General features: G+C 42.6%; 2 protein-coding genes across 3 annotated transcripts; one reads left to right on the top strand and one right to left on the bottom strand.

The window, feature by feature from the left end:
* Window positions 1-5,474: 5,474 nt before the first annotated feature.
* LOC110533783 (tubulin polymerization-promoting protein family member 3) lies at window positions 5,475-10,028 on the bottom strand. Of its 2 annotated transcripts, none has more exons than XM_021618296.2 (4): window positions 9,869-10,028; window positions 7,240-7,436; window positions 6,970-7,123; window positions 5,475-6,797 (listed from the first exon to the last, which is right to left on the bottom strand). In XM_021618296.2, the coding sequence occupies exons 2-4, from the start codon at window positions 7,428-7,430 to the stop codon at window positions 6,606-6,608; spliced, it is 537 nt and encodes a 178-aa protein (XP_021473971.1). In that variant the 5' UTR covers window positions 7,431-7,436; window positions 9,869-10,028; the 3' UTR covers window positions 5,475-6,605. The 2 variants fall into 2 exon arrangements, with proteins under 2 accessions (XP_021473971.1, XP_021473972.1); XM_021618297.2 differs by having other exon boundaries at window positions 7,240-7,431; window positions 9,869-9,996.
* A 2,972-nt stretch (window positions 10,029-13,000) lies between these two features.
* Window positions 13,001-17,620, top strand: LOC110533785 (tripartite motif-containing protein 16). Its single transcript, XM_021618298.2, has 7 exons — window positions 13,001-13,680; window positions 13,816-13,911; window positions 15,785-16,018; window positions 16,220-16,376; window positions 16,477-16,533; window positions 16,644-16,697; window positions 16,784-17,620. Exons 1-7 carry the CDS (start codon window positions 13,120-13,122, stop codon window positions 17,332-17,334), a joined length of 1,710 nt encoding a protein of 569 aa, XP_021473973.1. The 5' UTR covers window positions 13,001-13,119; the 3' UTR covers window positions 17,335-17,620.
* Window positions 17,621-18,237: the final 617 nt, after the last annotated feature.

Below are 18,237 nucleotides of genomic sequence, written 5' to 3' on the forward strand. Positions count from 1 at the left end.
ACACTCGGTACACGCTAACACGCTGTACACACTAACACTCTGTACACACTAACACTCTGTGCACACTAACACACTAACACTCTGTACACACTAACACTCTAACAATCTGTACACACTAACAGACTAACAATCTGTACACACTAACAATCTGTACACACTAATAATCTGTACACACTAACACACTAACACTCTGTACACACTAACACTCTGTACACACTAACACACTAACACTCTGTACACACGAACACTCTGTACACACTAACACTCGGTACACACTAACACTCGGTACACACTAACACTCTGTACACACTAACACTCTGTATACACTAACACTCTGTACACACTAACACACTGACAATCTGTACACACTAACAATCTGTACACACTAACACTCTGTACACACTAACACACTAAAAATCTGTACTCACTAACACACTAACAATCTGTACACACTAACACTCTGTACACACTAACACACTAACATTATGTACACACTAACACTCTGTACACACTAACACACTAACAATCTGTACACACTAACAATCTGTTCACACTAGCACTCTGTACACACTAACACACTAACACCATGTACACACTAACACTCTGTACACACTAACACACTAACAATCTGTACACACTAACACACTAACAATCTGTACACACGAACACTCTGTACACACGAACACTCTGTACACACTAACACTCGGTACACACTAACACTCTGTACACACTAACACTCTGTACACACTAACACTCTGTGCACACTAACACACTAACAATCTGTACACACTAACACAGTAACAATCTGTACACACTAACACTGTACACACTAACACACTAACAATCAGTACACACTAACAATCTGTACACACTAACACTCTGTACACACTAACACTCTGTACACACTAACAATCTGTACACACTAACACTCTGTACACACTAACACTCGGTACACACTAACACTCTGTACACACTAACACTCTGTACACACTAACACTCTGAACACACTAACACTCTGTACACACTAATACACTAACAATCTGTACTAACTAACAATCTGTACACACTAACACTCTGTACACACTTACACACTAAAAATCTGTACTCACTAACACACTAACAATCTGTACACACTAACACTCTCTACACACTAACACACTAACACTATGTACACACTAACACTCTGTACACACTAACACACTAACAATCTGTACACACTAACACACTAACAATCTGTACACACGAACACTCTGTACACACTAACACTCGGTACACGCTAACACACTGTACACACTAACACTCTGTGCACACTAACACACTAACAATCTGTACACACTAACACACTAACAATCTGTACACACTAACACTGTACACACTAACAATCTGTACACACTAACACACTAACAATCTGTACACACTAACAATCTGTACACACTAACACTCTGTATACACTAACACACTAACAATCTGTACACACTAACACACTAACAATCTGTACACACTAACAATCTGTACACACTAACAATCTGTACACACTAACACACTAACACTCTGTACATACTAACACTCTGTACACACTAACACACTAACAATCTGTACACACTAACACACTAACAATCTGTACACACGAACACTCTGAACACACTAACACTCTGTGCACACTAACACTCTGTACACACTAACACTCTGTGCACACTAACACACTAACAATCTGTACACACTAACAATGTGTACACACTAACACTCTGTGCACACTAACACACTAACAATCTGTACACACTAACAATCTGTACACACTAACACTCTGTACACACTAACACACTAACAATCTGTACACACTAACACACTAACAATCTCTACACACTAACACTCTGTACACACTAACACACTAACACTCTGTACACACTAACACCCTGTACAAACTAACACACTAACAATCTGTACGCACTAACACACTAACAATCTGTACACACGAACACTCTGTACACACTAACACTCGGTACACACTAACACTCTGTACACACTAACACTCTGTACACACTAACACTCTGTACACACTAACACACTAACACTCTGTACACACTAACACACTAACAATCTGTACACACTAACACACTAACAATCTGTACACACTAACACACTAACAATCTGTACACACTAACAATCTCTACATACTAACACACTAACAATCTCTACACACTAACACTCTGTACACACTAACACTCTGTACACACTAACACTCTGTACACACTAACACACTAACACTCTGTACACACTAACACACTAACAATCTGTACACACTAACACACTAACAATCTGTACACACTAACACACTAACAATCTGTACACACTAACAATCTCTACATACTAACACACTAACAATCTCTACACACTGACACTCTGTACACACTAACACTCTGTACACACGAACAATCTGTACACACTAACAGACTAACAATCTGTACACACTAACAATCTGTACACACTAACACTCTGTACACATTAACACACTAACAATCCGTACACACTAACAATCTGTACACACTAACACTCTGTACACACTAACACTTTGTACACACTAACACACTAACAATCTGTACACACTAACAATCTGTACACACTAACAATCTGTACAAACTAACACACTAACACTCTGTACACACTAACACTCTGTACACACTAACACACTAACAATCTGTACACATGAACACTCTGTACACACTAACACTCGGTACACACTAACACTCTGTACACACTAACACTCTGTACACACTAACACTCTGTGCACACTAACACACTAACAATCTGTACACACTAACAATCTGTACACACTAACACTGTGCACACTAACACACTAACAATCTGTACACACTAACAATCTGTACACACTAACACTCTGTACACACTAACACTCTGTGCAAAGTAACACACTAACACTCTGTACACACTAACACTCTGTACACCCTAACACACTAACAATCTGTAAACACTAACACACTAACAATCTGTACACACAAACACTCGGTACACACTAACACTCTGTACACACTAACACTCTGTACACACTAACACTTTGTACACACTAACACACTAACAATCTGTACACACTAACAATCTGTACACACTAACAATCTGTACAAACTAACACACTAACACTCTGTACACACTAACACTCTGTACACACTAACACACTAACAATCTGTAAACATGAACACTCTGTACACACTAACACTCGGTACACACTAACACTCTGTACACACTAACACTCTGTACACACTAACACTCTGTGCACACTAACACACTAACAATCTGTACACACTAACAATCTGTACACACTAACACTCTGTGCACACTAACACACTAACAATCTGTACACACTAACAATCTGTACACACTAACACTCTGTACACACTAACACTCTGTGCAAACTAACACACTAACACTCTGTACACACTAACACTCTGTACACCCTAACACACTAACAATCTGTAAACACTAACACACTAACAATCTGTACACACAAACACTCGGTACACACTAACACTCTGTACACACTAACACTCTGTACACACTAACACTCTGTGCACACTAACACACTAACAATCTGTACACACTAACACACTAACAATCTGTACACACTAACAATCTGTACACACTAACACTCTGTACACACTAACACACTAACAATCTGTACACACTAACAATCTGTACACACTAACACTCTGTACACACTAACACTCTGTACACACTAACACTCTGTACACACTAACAATCTGTACACACTAACACACTAACAATCTGTCCACACTAACAATTTGTACACACTAACACTCTGTACACACTAACACACTAACACTCTGTACACACTAACACACTAACACTCTGTACACACTAACAATCTGCACACACTAACACACTAACAATCTGTACACACTAACAATCTGTACACACTAACACTCTGTACACACTAACACACTAACAATCTGTACACACTAACAATCTGTACACACTAACACTCTGTACACACTAACACTCTGTACACACTAACACACTAACAATCTGTACACACTAACACACTAACAATCTGTACACACTAACAATCTGTACACACTAACAATCTCTACACACTAACACTCTGTACACACTAACACACTAACACTCTGTACACACTAACACACTAACAATCTGTACACACTAACACACTAACAATCTGTACACACTAACAATCTGTACACACTAACAATCTGTACACACTAACATTCTGTACACACTAACATACCTACAATCTGTACACACTAACACACCAAAAATCTGTACACACTAACACACTAACACTCTATATACACTATAACAATCTGTACACACTAACAATCTGTATACACTAACACACTAACAATCTGTACACACTAACACTCTGTACACATGAACACTCTGTACACACTGACATACCAACACTCTGTACACACTAACAATCTGTACACACTAACACACTAACAATCTGTACACACTAACATACTAACATACTAACACTCTGTAAACACTAACAATCTGTACACACTAACACTCTGTACACACTAACACTCTGTACACACTAACACACTGTACACACTAACACACTGTACACACTAACACACTAACAATCTGTACACACTAACATACTAACACTCTGTACACACTAACACACATCCTCATTGAGATTCAAACCATTACTATTATAAACACTTATATACAGTATAGACACTTCCTCTTTGTTCTTTGTCTCTCACAGTGTTGTCCCGGGCTGTTCCAGGAGTAGATCCTGTCTACAAAACACACAGCAGCACGATACCGGGGAGAGAAGACAGAACACGACACAGACACACCCTCACACACAAGGCATTTATTTTTAAGTACATTCATAACACAGTAGTGGATTGAACTATGCTGAACTGATCTGAACATTCACCAAAGCACTCTCCCACTGAACATGACATAGAATGTCACATGCAAGCAGAGCATCATTCATCACCTACTCCAGAGGGATGTTCCACCCATAGCAACATACTACAGAGGACAGTCAACTACCATAAACACCATTCCATGTGTCTCACCTCACATCTTTCAGCTCAGCACAGGTCTCAGATAGACAGGGGGTGACTATGTCTTGGGGAGGTCCTCATTCACTTTGTTGCCTTGTTGCACCAGTATGGGACTTAATAACAGAGGAAGCAGACTGGCTTTGTAAAGATATTAGGGACAGATACTGTGTTTTGGGGTGTGCAGTACCCAAAGGAATAGTACTAATCCCTGTGACTTTGACATGAATTGATAGAGATTTGTGTGTGTGTGTGTGTGTGTGTGTGTGTGTGTGTGTGTGTGTGTGTGTGTGTGTGTGTGTGTGTGTGTGTGTGTGTGTGTGTGTGTGTGTGTGTGTGTGTGTGTGTGTGTGTGTGTGTGTGTGTGACAGAGAGAAAAAAAATAACTATTTCACATGGTCTGATTTGCTGCTCAGTGATTTATTTTAGAGTTTACATAGTATTTTCCAGCTCTTCAGAACAGAGGGAGACACAGCTAGACTGGACAGTGATCAGGAAGGACAGAACAACAATGCAGTGCAGTCAGGAGGCTCCCAGTCCTCCAACAGACAGTGTTCTCATCTTCTCAGAGGAGGAGAGGACTCATCTGTCTCTTATTCCATGTGTCCAATCTACAGCACAAGCAAAGGACTATAATGTCCAGATACAGTTGATATATATTTGAATGTATTCACCATTCATTAATCTATTACTTCATCTAATAATGTATTTATTAATTCATCCATTTACATTTCCAATATACAGTTATTATAGCAGAGCAGATTAAGCTATGTACATCAGTTGAGAAGGATGTGGGTGAAGGAAGTGCATAATACCAGGGCATTAGTGTTAGAAGCAACCTCAATGATAAGGCACAATGTGTATAGTAGTAGAAAGCTGAGTTACTTCCTGTAGTAGTAGGAAGCTGAGTTACTTCCTGTAGTAGTAGGGAGCTGAGTTACTTCCTGTAGTAGTAGGGAGCTGAGTTACTTCCTGTAGTAGTAGGAAGCTGAGTTACTTTCTGTAGTAGTAGGGAGCTGAGTTACTTTCTGTAGTAGTAGGGAGCTGAGTTACTTCCTGTAGTAATAAGTGTGCTGACTGAGGTGTTTAGTAAAGCTGGGAGGGATGGGGTCAGGGGTTGGGCTGGAGCATTTACGAAGGGGGAGTATATAGATTATTTAAGTACATTTTCTCCCTACGAAATCATTATTCTTTATCAACTAATACAGGTAATGTTTCATATTCAGGTTTACTCCCCACTGGAAGCGTTACACCTGCCCTCTCCATCCTACCACCCCAACCCCACCCTGTAACTCTGAGGATATATTTATCATTTTTAAATGTAACCTTTATTTAACTAGGCAAGTCCGTTAAGAAGAAATTATTGTTGACAATTGCGGCCTCCCCTGATACTATGGTATCCAGTGACTGAACAGTCCATCCTCCTGTACCTGTTCAGTTCTCAGTTCTAATTGAAAGTCCAGTATTTAGGGTGCCTTTGGGGTAAATGGTAGGGTCTGAGTAGCTCTCACTCTGTTTCCTTTATCCTGCCTATGCTTCCTTGACCTTATCCTCATAGGTGCCCTTGCCCTTGTAGGCCCCCACATAGCCACTGGCATCTGGGATCTCCTCTCGCCCAGCCTTGCCCTTCCCTTTGCCAGTCTCGTCAAAACGCTCCTTGTGTGCCCCCGTGAATTTGGTGGTGTCTGTCAGTCTGTCCACCGCCGCTGCCTTGGCCACTTTCTATGAGCAGGAAAAAGAGAGAAGGAAAGAGAGAATGAGAGATGAGCATACAAAGCAAGAACTTACCCACCCCTTACACATATGCAAACACACAGCGCACACACACACACACTCTTGCTCTCTCTGGGACCAGCATTATCAGGCAGTGTGCTGCTGACAGGTAGACACTCACGGTGACGCCCGCGTTGGAGGGCTCCTTCCCTGCTATGAGGCCATAGAGCTGCTGCAGCGTCTCCTCCTGGCCCTTCCCTTTGAAACGTTTCGGGGCCAACTCTGACAGGGCCTGGCTGAATTGCTCAAAGGTGATCACACGAGCTGTCTTCGCCCTAAAATACATAGACACAAAATGTTGTGGTCGTTTTCCCTCTCGTTTTCCCTCTCACTAGAAAGATGACTGTGGATCTTTCAGTGTGGAGATTTGAAACTGTACGGAGTTTCTCACTTGACTTTAGTGAAGACGATGTCCACGTCGGTGGCAGTGACGTTCTTGCCGTCGATAACCCGGCAGTCCTTGCAGAGTTTGGCAAAGTTCTTGCCGTTCATCTCCTTCCCAGTAGCCTTGGTGTCCCCATGAATGGCAAACTTCTTGAAGGCCGTCTCTACCTCTGCTTCTGATACTGAGCCCTCTGCCATTCTGTCCTATACAGAGAGGGAGGGAGAGAGAGGGATGATGCAAGAGAAGGATGAGAGAGGGATGAAAAAGGGATGAGAGAGAGAGAGAGGATGAGAGAGCGAGAGGGATGATGAGAGAGGGGGGATGATGAGAGAGGTGGATGATGAGAGCAAGAGAGATGATGAGAGAGAGGGGGGTGAGAGAGAGGGGGGTGATGAGAGAGAGGGGGATGATATGAGAGAGAAAGAGAGAGGCGGATGATGAGAAAGAGAGAGAGAGAGAGAGAGAGAGAGAGAGAGAGAGAGAGAGAGGCAGATGATGAGAAAGAGAGGGGTAGAGATGATGAGGGATAGGGGTGATGATGAGAGAGAGAGAGAGGGAGAGAGAGAGAGGGGGGGGTGATGAGAGAGGGGGGTGATGAGAGAAAGATAGAAGCGGATGATGAGAGAGAGAGATGATGAGGGAGAGGGGGGATGATGAGAGAGAGAGAGGGGGGGGGGGTGATGAGAGAGGGGGGTGATGAGAGAGAGATAGAAGCGGATGATGAGAGAGAGGGGGGTGAGAGAGAGGGGGGGTGATGAGAGAGAGGGGGATGATATGAGAGAGAAAGAGAGAGGCGGATGATGAGAAAGAGAGAGAGAGAGAGAGAGAGAGGCAGATGATGAGAAAGAGAGGGGTAGAGATGATGAGGGATAGGGGTGATGATGAGAGAGAGAGAGGGAGAGAGAGAGAGAGGGGGGGTGATGAGAGAGGGGGGTGATGAGAGAAAGATAGAAGCGGATGATGAGAGAGAGAGATGATGAGGGAGAGGGGGGATGATGAGAGAGAGAGAGAGGGGGGGGGTGATGAGAGAGGGGGGTGATGAGAGAGAGATAGAAGCGGATGATGAGAGAGAGAGATGATGAGAGGGAGAGGTACAACATTAAGGATGGGATGTATGAGAAAGGCATACAGTTGAGAGGGTTGTTGTTTCTCACACAAAGACCAGGTTCCCTGCCATAATATTGAAAGAACATTGGGAGGACGCGGTGTGTCCACGAACAGGAAATGAGGTATTAACTATTGGGAGAGATTTGGTCGTTAAGGCAAGACATTCAGCACACCATGTCTTCTGGGCATTACTCACATGCTCACTTGTTTGTAATAAATCCATTAGCTGGATTGATTCCCTGCCCCACCAAGAAATGGCTGCTGTGGTCGCTGACTTATGGTGAACACACACACACCCATATCCACACACACACACCCACCCACCCACCCACACACACACACACACACCCACACCCATATCCACACAAACACACCCATATCCACACACACACACCCATATCCACACACACACCCATCTTGAACTGTTACTGTTGTTTCAGCTACTCTCTGGCAGCTACTTAATTAAATAACGTTCCATGATGTATCATTCCTGGAGATCAGCCTGTTGTTGCGGAAAATATCTCAATTATTTTCACTAAATGAGACCACCAGACTGCTCACTCTCTCTGTTTTATAATGGGTCTTGTCCATTCATGATGGCTAACAAGTTCATGTATTTTATCCAAGACTGGGCCATGGAGCATTTGATATTCAAAATGTAAAGAAATATTATTATTATTATCTTGAAGTCATTTTTTACAGTACAGGAACATTCCACAAGTTAAACACAAACATTATGCAATATAGCCCCATAACATATAATATACACTGAGTGTACAAATCATTAAGAACACATTCTTCTGCCCTCAGAACAGCCCTGAATTCATCAGGGCATGGACTCTACAAGGTGTCGAAAGCGTTCCAACGGGATGCTGGCCCATGTTGACTCCAATGCTTCCCACAATTGTGTCAAGTTGGCTGGAAGTCCTTTGGGGGGGTGGACCATTCTTGATACACACAGGAAACTGTTGAGTGTGAAAAACCCAGCAGCGTTGCAGTTCTTGACACACTCAAACCGGTGCACCTGGCACCTACTACCATACCCCATTCAAAGGCACTTAACTCTTTAATCTTGCCCATTCACCCTCTGAATGACACACATACACACAATCCATGTCTCAATTGTCTCAAGGCTTAAAAATCCTTCTTTAACCTGTTTCCACCCCTTCATCTAGACTGATTAAAGTCGATTTAACAAGTGACATCAATAAGGGACAATAGCTTTCGCCTGGATTCACCTGGTCAGTTGATGTCATGGAAAGAGCAGGTGTTCCTAATGTTTTGTACACTCAGTGTATGTATGTCTACACGTATGTTAATTTCAAATGAAGTATGACAACGGAGTCTAGTAAAGATGCCTGAAAGCACAAAAAAGAAGTAAACCGAAAAGAGGACAGTGAGCACATTAAATGATGTCAAACAAATGGCTTCTCATTTCTATGATTTTCTGTCATGCATTGTGTTTGAACCTCTTCATTTCTGGTCCATAGACTCGGTACAGAATAACTATAAATATAGACATGTTTACCTTTTAGGTGAAGGGATGCTGAGTGATGATGCTGGGGATGCCCGTGCTAATGCTGTGTGTCCTCCTCCTAGCCCTGCCACTCACACCACCTTAACAATGATGAGAGAGGTGGAGAGAGAGGGGAGGGAGATGAAGAACAGAGGGTGGGGAGAGAGAGAGAGCACAGACCAGCACAAGCCATGACATCATATGCTGCCTGTCACTCTTGGGCGCATGCGTTTGCTCGTTCACTCCCTCTTTCTCTCAACCTTACCCCCTCCCTTTCTCCCCCTCCCGGGCTCCTTCCCCCTCCCCTCTCTGTCCTTTATGATTTGGCTCACAACTGGTGCAACCACGCCCTGTCCTCTGTCTGTTCGCTGTCTGCCTGTCCAGAGCAACAAAGAGGGCCCTTGTTTTGACAAACATGAAGAACAGCCTATAAAATGAGGATAGCACTAATCTGTACATGAACAGTAAACATCTAATACTTGTATTTATTTATTTAACCTTTATTCAACTAGGCAAGTCAGTTGAGAACAAATTCTTATTTACAACGACTACCCTGGACGACGCTGGACTAATTAATTGTGCGCCGCCCGATGGGACTCCCAATCACGGCCGGACGTGATGCAGCCTGGATTCAAACCAGGTACTGCAGTGATGCCTCTTACACTGAGATACAGTGTCTTTGACCCCTGCGCCAGTCAGGACCTTATTTAAACTAACATGATACACAAATCCATACGCAGCAATTCTGTTTATTTGTTACTATTCACTGCCTTTCGCTCTGTCTATGAAGCATATTAGTTTTTTTTAACACTGACTCAATCATAACCCTCACCCCATGTTCGACACATCTTTAACACGTGGTCATTATAATTGAACAGTGAAACCCATTCCTTTCATGAGAAAGGATGTAGGATGAAACCCCACCCTCTAGTGGCTAATCTGGTACTGGCACCACAAATATCATGTGGATAATGTTCTGTTCCGTTCTAGAGAGTGGGAATTATCTAGAATAATGTTCTGTTTACAAGATACACATACAGTTGAAGTCGGAAGTTTACATACACTTAGGTTGGAGTCATTAACACTCGTTTTTCAACCACTCCACAAATTTCTTGTTAACAAACTATAGTTTTAGTAAATCGGTTAGGACATCTACTTTGTAATTTGTCCCCAAAAAATTTACAGACAGATTATTTCACTTATAATTCACTGTATCACAATTCCAGTGGGTCAGAAGTTTACATACACTAAATTGACTGTGCCTTTAAACAGCTTGAAAAACGACAGAAAATTATGTCATGGCTTTAGAAGCTTCTGATAGGCTAATTGATAGAATTTGAGTCAATTGGAGGTGTACCTGTGGATGTATTTCAAGCCTACCTTCAAACTCAGTGCCTCTTTGCTAGACATCATGGGAAAATGAAAAGAAATCAGCCAAGACCCCAGAAAAATAATTGTAGACCTCCACAAGTCTGGTTCCTCCTTGGGAGCAATTTCCAAACGCCTGAAGGTACCACGTTCATCTGTACAAACAATAGTACACAAGTACAAAGACCATGGGACCTCGCAGCCGTCATACCGCTCAGGAAGGAGACACGTTCTGTCTCCTAGAGATGAACGTACTTTGGTGTGAAAAGTGCAAATCAATCCCATAACAACAGCAAAGGACCTTGTGAAGATGCTGGAGGAAACAGGTACAAAAGTATCTATATCCACAGTAAAACGAGTCCTATATCAACATAACCTGAAAGGCCACTCAGCAAGGAAGAAGCAACTGCTCCAAAACCGCCATAAAAAAGCCAGACTACGGTTTGCAACTGCACATGGGGACAAAGTTCGTACTTTTTGGAGAAATATCCTCTGGTCTGATGAAATAAAAATAGAACTGTTTGGCCATAATGACCATCATTATGTTTGGAGGAAAAAGTGGAGCCTTGCAAGCTGACGAACACCATCCCAACCGTGAAGCATGGGGGTGGCAGAATCATGTTGTGGGGTGCTTTGCTGCAGGAGTGACTGGTGCACTTCACAAAATAGATGGCACCATGAGGGAGGAAAATTATGTGGATATATTGAAGCAACATCTCAAGACATCAGTTAAAACTTGGTTGCAAATAGGTCTTTCAAATGAACAATGACCCCAATCATACTTCCAAACTTGTGGCCAAATGGCTTAAGGTCAACAAAGTCAAGGTATTGGAGTGGCCATTACAAAGCCCTGACCTCAATCCTATAGAAAATGTGTGGGCAGAACTGAAAAAGTGTGTGCGAGCAAGGATGCCTACAAACCTGACTCAGTTACACTAGTTCTGTCAGGAGGAATGGGACAAAATTCACCCAACTTATTGTGGGAAGCTTGTGGAAGGCTACCCGAAATGTTTGACCCAGGTTAAACAATTTGAAGGCAATGCTACCAAATACTAATTGAGTGTATCTAAACTTCTGACCCACTGGGAATGTGATGAAAGAAATAAAAGCTGAAATAAATCACTCTCTACTATTGTTCTGACATTTCACATTCTTAAAATAAAGTGGTGATACTAACTGAACTAAATCAGGGAATTTTTATTAGGATTAAATCTCAGGAATTGTGAAAAACTGAGTTTAAATGTATTTGGCTAAGGTGTATGTAAACTTCCGACTTCAACTGTAGATTATTAAACTGTGTGATTCAGAGGGCATGTTGACCCAGATGGGACAGGCAGAGATTTGACCTTGTCCTTTAGGCTATGTTTACTGTAACTGTGTTGTGTACGTATAAACATGATGGTGCTGTGTCCTAGATTTAGGGTTCTCAAACCTCTCCGCAGGGACTCCCAGACGGTCCATGTATTTTAACTATTACACAACTAGCACACCTGATTCAAATTGTCAACTAATTAATCATCAAGCCCTTAACTAGGTGAATCAGGTGAGTTAGTTCAGGGCTACAACAACATTGGGAAACATCTGGGGGTCCCAGAGGAGAGGTCCTAGATTTATTTTACAGAGAAGAAGCAGGACAGACTGTTTTGACCGTGGACGTTGTCGGCCACCATTAAACTCTCACTGCTGTTGTGTCAACAAAAACATCTGAGTGTCTTTTCATGTATTCTCTGTTTACACTAAAACACAGCCTCACCTTTAAATACCTGTGGAGGGGGACTGGGCTCTGGCTTTACTCTCTTTAAACACAGGTCAGTGGAGAATCATTCTGTGATCAGTCAGTTCTTTTCTCCTAACAGGTTATTTCCCTGTCTCAGACAGTCTGACCCAGCAGGACCATGGCTGAGTCTAACTTCCCCCTGCCTCCAGATGGCTACACATGTCTTCTGTGTGCAGACATGCTGCGAGACCCCGTCACCATCTCCTGTGGAGACACCTACTGTCTGGAGTGCATCAAGATCTACTGGGACCAGTACGACCACCTGGGGGTGTACAGCTGCCCACAGTGCCGGGCCACTTTCAGCCCTCGCCCCGTGCTGAGACGCAATGTGCCCAACGTGACCCATGAGCTCGAGCTGCAGCCCTTCCCCTACCTCCAGAGGGATTCACTGTGTGACTTCTGTGTAGGCCGCCGCAGCAAGGCTGTCAAGTCCTGCCTGATGTGCCTGGCCTACTACTGCGAGACACACGTCAAGCCTCACTACGAGTCGGCCACCTTCAAGAGGCACAAGCTGGTGGATGAGACGGGTCACCTGGACAGGAAAATCTGTCCGCAGCACCAGAAGGGCCTGGAGCTCTTCTGTCGCTCGGACCAGATGTGTATCTGTGTGCTGTGTACAGTCCGGGAGCACCGCAGCCACAACATCATCTCTGCTGAGGAGGAGCGCGCTGAGAAACAGGCAAGACTGCTCTTACACACATACCTACCCTCACCGCTCTACCAGTACATGACAACTGCAATGCTATGGCTGAAACTCATTTGAAACTTCTAAAGACAAAAGGGTCTTGTGGTTCCTCTTCCTCTTCTTCAACAGAAAAACCTGGCAGTGACCCAGTCTGAGGTCCAGCACATCATTCAGGAGCAGATGAAGGAACTGCAGGAGTTGAGACACAATGTTAACGTTCTCAAGGTTAGGTCCATTTCCTAGGTCAATATGGTACTTTTTATGAGACTACATCCCTTCATTAATGGTATATTTGGTTGATCATAAACTTTTGTCTTAGAGGCACAAAATCATTACTATGATATAGTATATGAATTAAAACAATGTGAGTTAGCAATGTTTTGTTTTTAATTTTATATATAGTGCCTTGCGAAAGTATTCGGCCCCCTTGAACTTTGCGACCTTTTGCCACATTTCAGGCTTCAAACATAAAGATATAAAACTGTATTTTTTTGTGAAGAATCAACAACAAGTGGGACACAATCATGAAGTGGAACGACATTTATTGGATATTTCAAACTTTTTTAACAAATCAAAAACTGAAAAATTGGGCGTGCAAAATTATTCAGCCCCCTTAAGTTAATACTTTGTAGCGCCACCTTTTGCTGCGATTACAGCTGTAAGTCACTTGGGGTATGTCTCTATCAGTTTTGCACATCGAGAGGCTGAAATTTTTTCCCATTCCTCCTTGCAAAACAGCTCAAGCTCAGTGAGGTTGGATGGAGAGCATTTGTGAACAGCAGTTTTCAGTTCTTTCCACAGATTCTCGATTGGATTCAGGTCTGGACTTTGACTTGGCCATTCTAACACCTGGATATGTTTATTTTTGAACCATTCCATTGTAGATTTTGCTTTATGTTTTGGATCATTGTCTTGTTGGAAGACAAATCTCCGTCCCAGGTCTTTTGCAGACTCCATCAGGTTTTCTTCCAGAATGGTCCTGTATTTGGCTCCATCCATCTTCCCATCAATTTTAACCATCTTCCCTGTCCCTGCTGAAGAAAAGCAGGCCCAAACCATGATGCTGCCACCACCATGTTTGACAGTGGGGATGGTGTGTTCAGCTGTGTTGCTTTTACGCCAAACATAACGTTTTGTATTGTTGACAAAAAGTTCAATTTTGGTTTCATCTGACCAGAGCACCTTCTTCCACATGTTTGGTGTGTCTCCCAGGTGGCTTGTGACAAACTTTAAACAACACTTTTTATGGATATCTTTAAGAAATGGCTTTCTTCTTGACACTTTTCCATAAAGGCCAGATTTGTGCAATATACGACTGATTGTTGTCCTATGGACAGAGTCTCCCACCTCAGCTGTAGATCTCTGCAGTTCATCCAGAGTGATCATGGGCCTCTTGGCTGCATCTCTGATCAGTCTTCTCCTTGTATGAGCTGAAAGTTTAGAGGGACGGCCAGGTCTTGGTAAATTTGCAGTGGTCTGATACTCCTTCCATTTCAATATTATCGCTTGCACAGTGCTCCTTGGGATGTTTAAAGCTTGGGAAATCTTTTTGTATCCAAATCCGGCTTTAAACTTCTTCACAACAGTATCTCGGACCTGCCTGGTGTGTTCCTTGTTCTTCATGATGCTCTCTGCGCTTTTAACGGACCTCTGAGACTATCACAGTGCAGGTGCATTTATACGGAGATTTGATTGCACACAGGTGGATTGTATTTATCATCATTAGTCATTTAGGCCAACATTGGATCATTCAGAGATCCTCACTGAACTTCTGGAGAGAGTTTGCTGCACTGAAAGTAAAGGGGCTGAATAATTTTGCACGCCCAATTTTTCAGTTTTTGATTTGTTAAAAAAGTTTGAAATATCCAATAAATGTCGTTCCACTTCATGATTGTGTCCCACTTGTTGTTGATTCTTCACAAAAAAATACAGTTTTATATCTTTATGTTTGAAGCCTGAAATGTGGCAAAAGGTCGCAAAGTTCAAGGGGGCCGAATACTTTCGCAAGGCACTGTATATATATATATATATATACATACATATAAAACAACACAATGATATTTGTGTAATATACAGTATCTCCCTCCCCTAACGTCAGAGTAATGCCCAGCGGGTGATATCGGACAGTGATAAGATCTTCAGTGAGATGTTGCAGGCAGTGGAGCGATGGCACGCTGAGGTGAGCCAGCTGACTAAGGCCAACATGCAGGTGGCCATGTCACAGGCTGAGGGATACGTGGAGCGGCTGGAGCAGGAGATCCTGGAGCTGCAGCGCAAAGATGTTGAGCTGCGCCAGATCCTGGACACAGAGGATAACATCCACTTCCTACAGGTAGTGGACTAGAGGGAGGGGGGACACACGGCTGTCGGAACAAGGATCAGTACAATATTTAACAAAATATTATGACTCTAGCATTGGCATTACAATGAAAAGCAAGTCTATTCAATTCAAATATGTTATTCTCCTTGTGTCTATTTAATAAAAAATGACTCACTGAAACAGTATTTCATTTCTTACTTCTGCACTACGTAGAATTTCCCCACGCTGTGTGTTCCTCCTGAGCCCATGGTGCCCAAAGTACTAATCAACCCCCAGTTCTCCTTCGGAGAGATCACGAAGACTGCCACCGACATGAAGGAGCATCTAGATGACATCTGTAAGAAGGAGCTGAGCAAAATCTCCAAGCTAGGTTAGTATATTAATGCGACTTAGACGCCTATAACACAGCCTTTGTACAGCAAGAATATAGCATTACATTGTGATAACCAACTGTAATTTTACATTTACAGTAAGTGATACCCCTGTTTACATACTTTCACCAAGAGGTGGAGACAAACAATTCAAAGGTATATATTTATGAAGTTTACACTGGTTTATTATCTGTGAAAAATTATAATTTGTTCAATCTGACTATCTCTGATGATATAATCCATCATTTGTTCTGGCACTAATACAGCACCCTCCAGGGCAGATTTTCAGGAACCCAAAACTAGGGCAGACTTCCTGAGATGTGAGTGGTCTGTTCTTGTCTGTTCTTCATACCAACTCAATCATATCATTTTCTGATAACGCCAATAAATATTACTTTTCCATCAGATTCCTGTCCGCTCACCTTTGACCCCAACACAGCCTACAAAGAACTGGTTCTGTTTGAAGGGAACCACAAAGTGATGCGGAAGAAAACAGTCCAGTTTTACCCGGACCACCCCGAGCGATTCGATGGCTTCTCCCAGGTTCTATGCAGGGAGTCACTAGGTGGGTTCAGGTACTACTGGGAAGCAGAGTGGAGCGGGGAGTTCTCAATCGGAGTGGCCTATAAGAGCATCAGCCGCAAGAGTAAGAACTCTCACAGTCTGCTGGGCTACAACGACAAGTCCTGGAGTCTGCTCTGCTCTGACTCGGGCTACTCCGCATGGCACAACAAGATGGACAAAGACCTGCCAGAGGCCCCGCGGGCCACACGGGTTGGAGTGTACTTGGACTACACTGCCAACACGGTGGCCTTCTACTCTGTGTCAGAGGCCATGGAGCTGATCCACAAATTCAAGGCCCAGTTCTCTGAGCCCCTGTATGCAGGCTTTGGAGTGGGTTCTTCCGTGTCCCTCTGCCAACTAAAGGAGAACCTCCAACCTTACCGAGCACAGTGATAACAGACTGAAGGGCATCTACTCAGTGAAAATACGACTATGTAAACTACACATTGCTAATGTTGCACACATTACGAAACATTTAAATTTAACACATTTCAATAAAATATAAAACTGTATGAGTGAAGAGTTAAGGATATTGCAAATGATAAAAACAGAAACTATAATCAAATCATTCCTTTGACTTTATTACTGTGACATGTAATCTTAGTCAAAGATCATTCCTAAATTGGAAATATATCAATGGTTCTCTTTACAAACTGTGCAAGTAAATAAATATGAACATCCTCCAGCTACAGTATCTGATACAAATGTGTATACAGTGTATTCGGAAAGTATTCAGACTCCTCCCCTTTTTTCCACATCTTGTTACAATATAGCCTTATTCTAAAATGGATTTTTAAAAATCTCTTCATTCTACACACAATACCCTATAATGACAAAGTGAAAACAGGTTGACATTTTTGCAAATTTAATACAAATAAAAAAAGAAAGAAATTGAGCTCAGGTGCATCCTGTTTCCATTGATCATTTTTTAGATGTTTCTACAACTTGATTGGAGTCCACCTGTGTTAAATTCAATTGATTGGACATGGTTTGGAAAGGCACACACCTGTCTATTTAAGGTCCCACAGTTGACAGTGCATGTCAGAGCAAAAACCAAGCCATGTGGTCGAAGGAAATGTCTGTAGAGCTCCGAGACTGGATTGTGTTGAAGGTAAATGTCTGGGCAAGAGTACCAAAAAATTACTGCAGCATTGAAGGTCCCCAAGAACCCAGTGGCCTCCATCATTTTTAAATGAAAGAAGTTTGGAATCAACAAGACTCTTCCTAGAGTTAGCTGACTGGCTGGCCAAACTGAGCAATCGGGGGAGAAAGGTCAGGGAGGTGACCAAGAACCTG

Source organism: Oncorhynchus mykiss, chromosome 10, assembly GCF_013265735.2.
Source record: "Oncorhynchus mykiss isolate Arlee chromosome 10, USDA_OmykA_1.1, whole genome shotgun sequence".
Lineage (NCBI taxonomy): Eukaryota > Metazoa > Chordata > Actinopteri > Salmoniformes > Salmonidae > Oncorhynchus > Oncorhynchus mykiss.

Excerpts from the sequence above, each read along its gene's own strand:
- LOC110533783 (XM_021618296.2), bottom strand. The coding sequence starts at position 7,430 with ATGGCAGAGGGCTCAGTATCAGAAGCAGAGGTAGAGACGGCCTTCAAG. Across the intron at positions 7,124-7,239 it reads ATCGTCTTCACTAAAGTCAA|GGCGAAGACAGCTCGTGTGA; the intron begins GTGAGAAACTCC and ends TATGTATTTTAG. Across the intron at positions 6,798-6,969 it reads CCTCCAACGCGGGCGTCACC|AAAGTGGCCAAGGCAGCGGC; the intron begins GTGAGTGTCTAC and ends TCCTGCTCATAG.
- LOC110533785 (XM_021618298.2), top strand. The coding sequence starts at position 13,120 with ATGGCTGAGTCTAACTTCCCCCTGCCTCCAGATGGCTACACATGTCTT. Across the intron at positions 13,681-13,815 it reads AGGAGCGCGCTGAGAAACAG|AAAAACCTGGCAGTGACCCA; the intron begins GCAAGACTGCTC and ends CTTCTTCAACAG. Across the intron at positions 16,534-16,643 it reads TGGAGACAAACAATTCAAAG|CACCCTCCAGGGCAGATTTT; the intron begins GTATATATTTAT and ends GCACTAATACAG.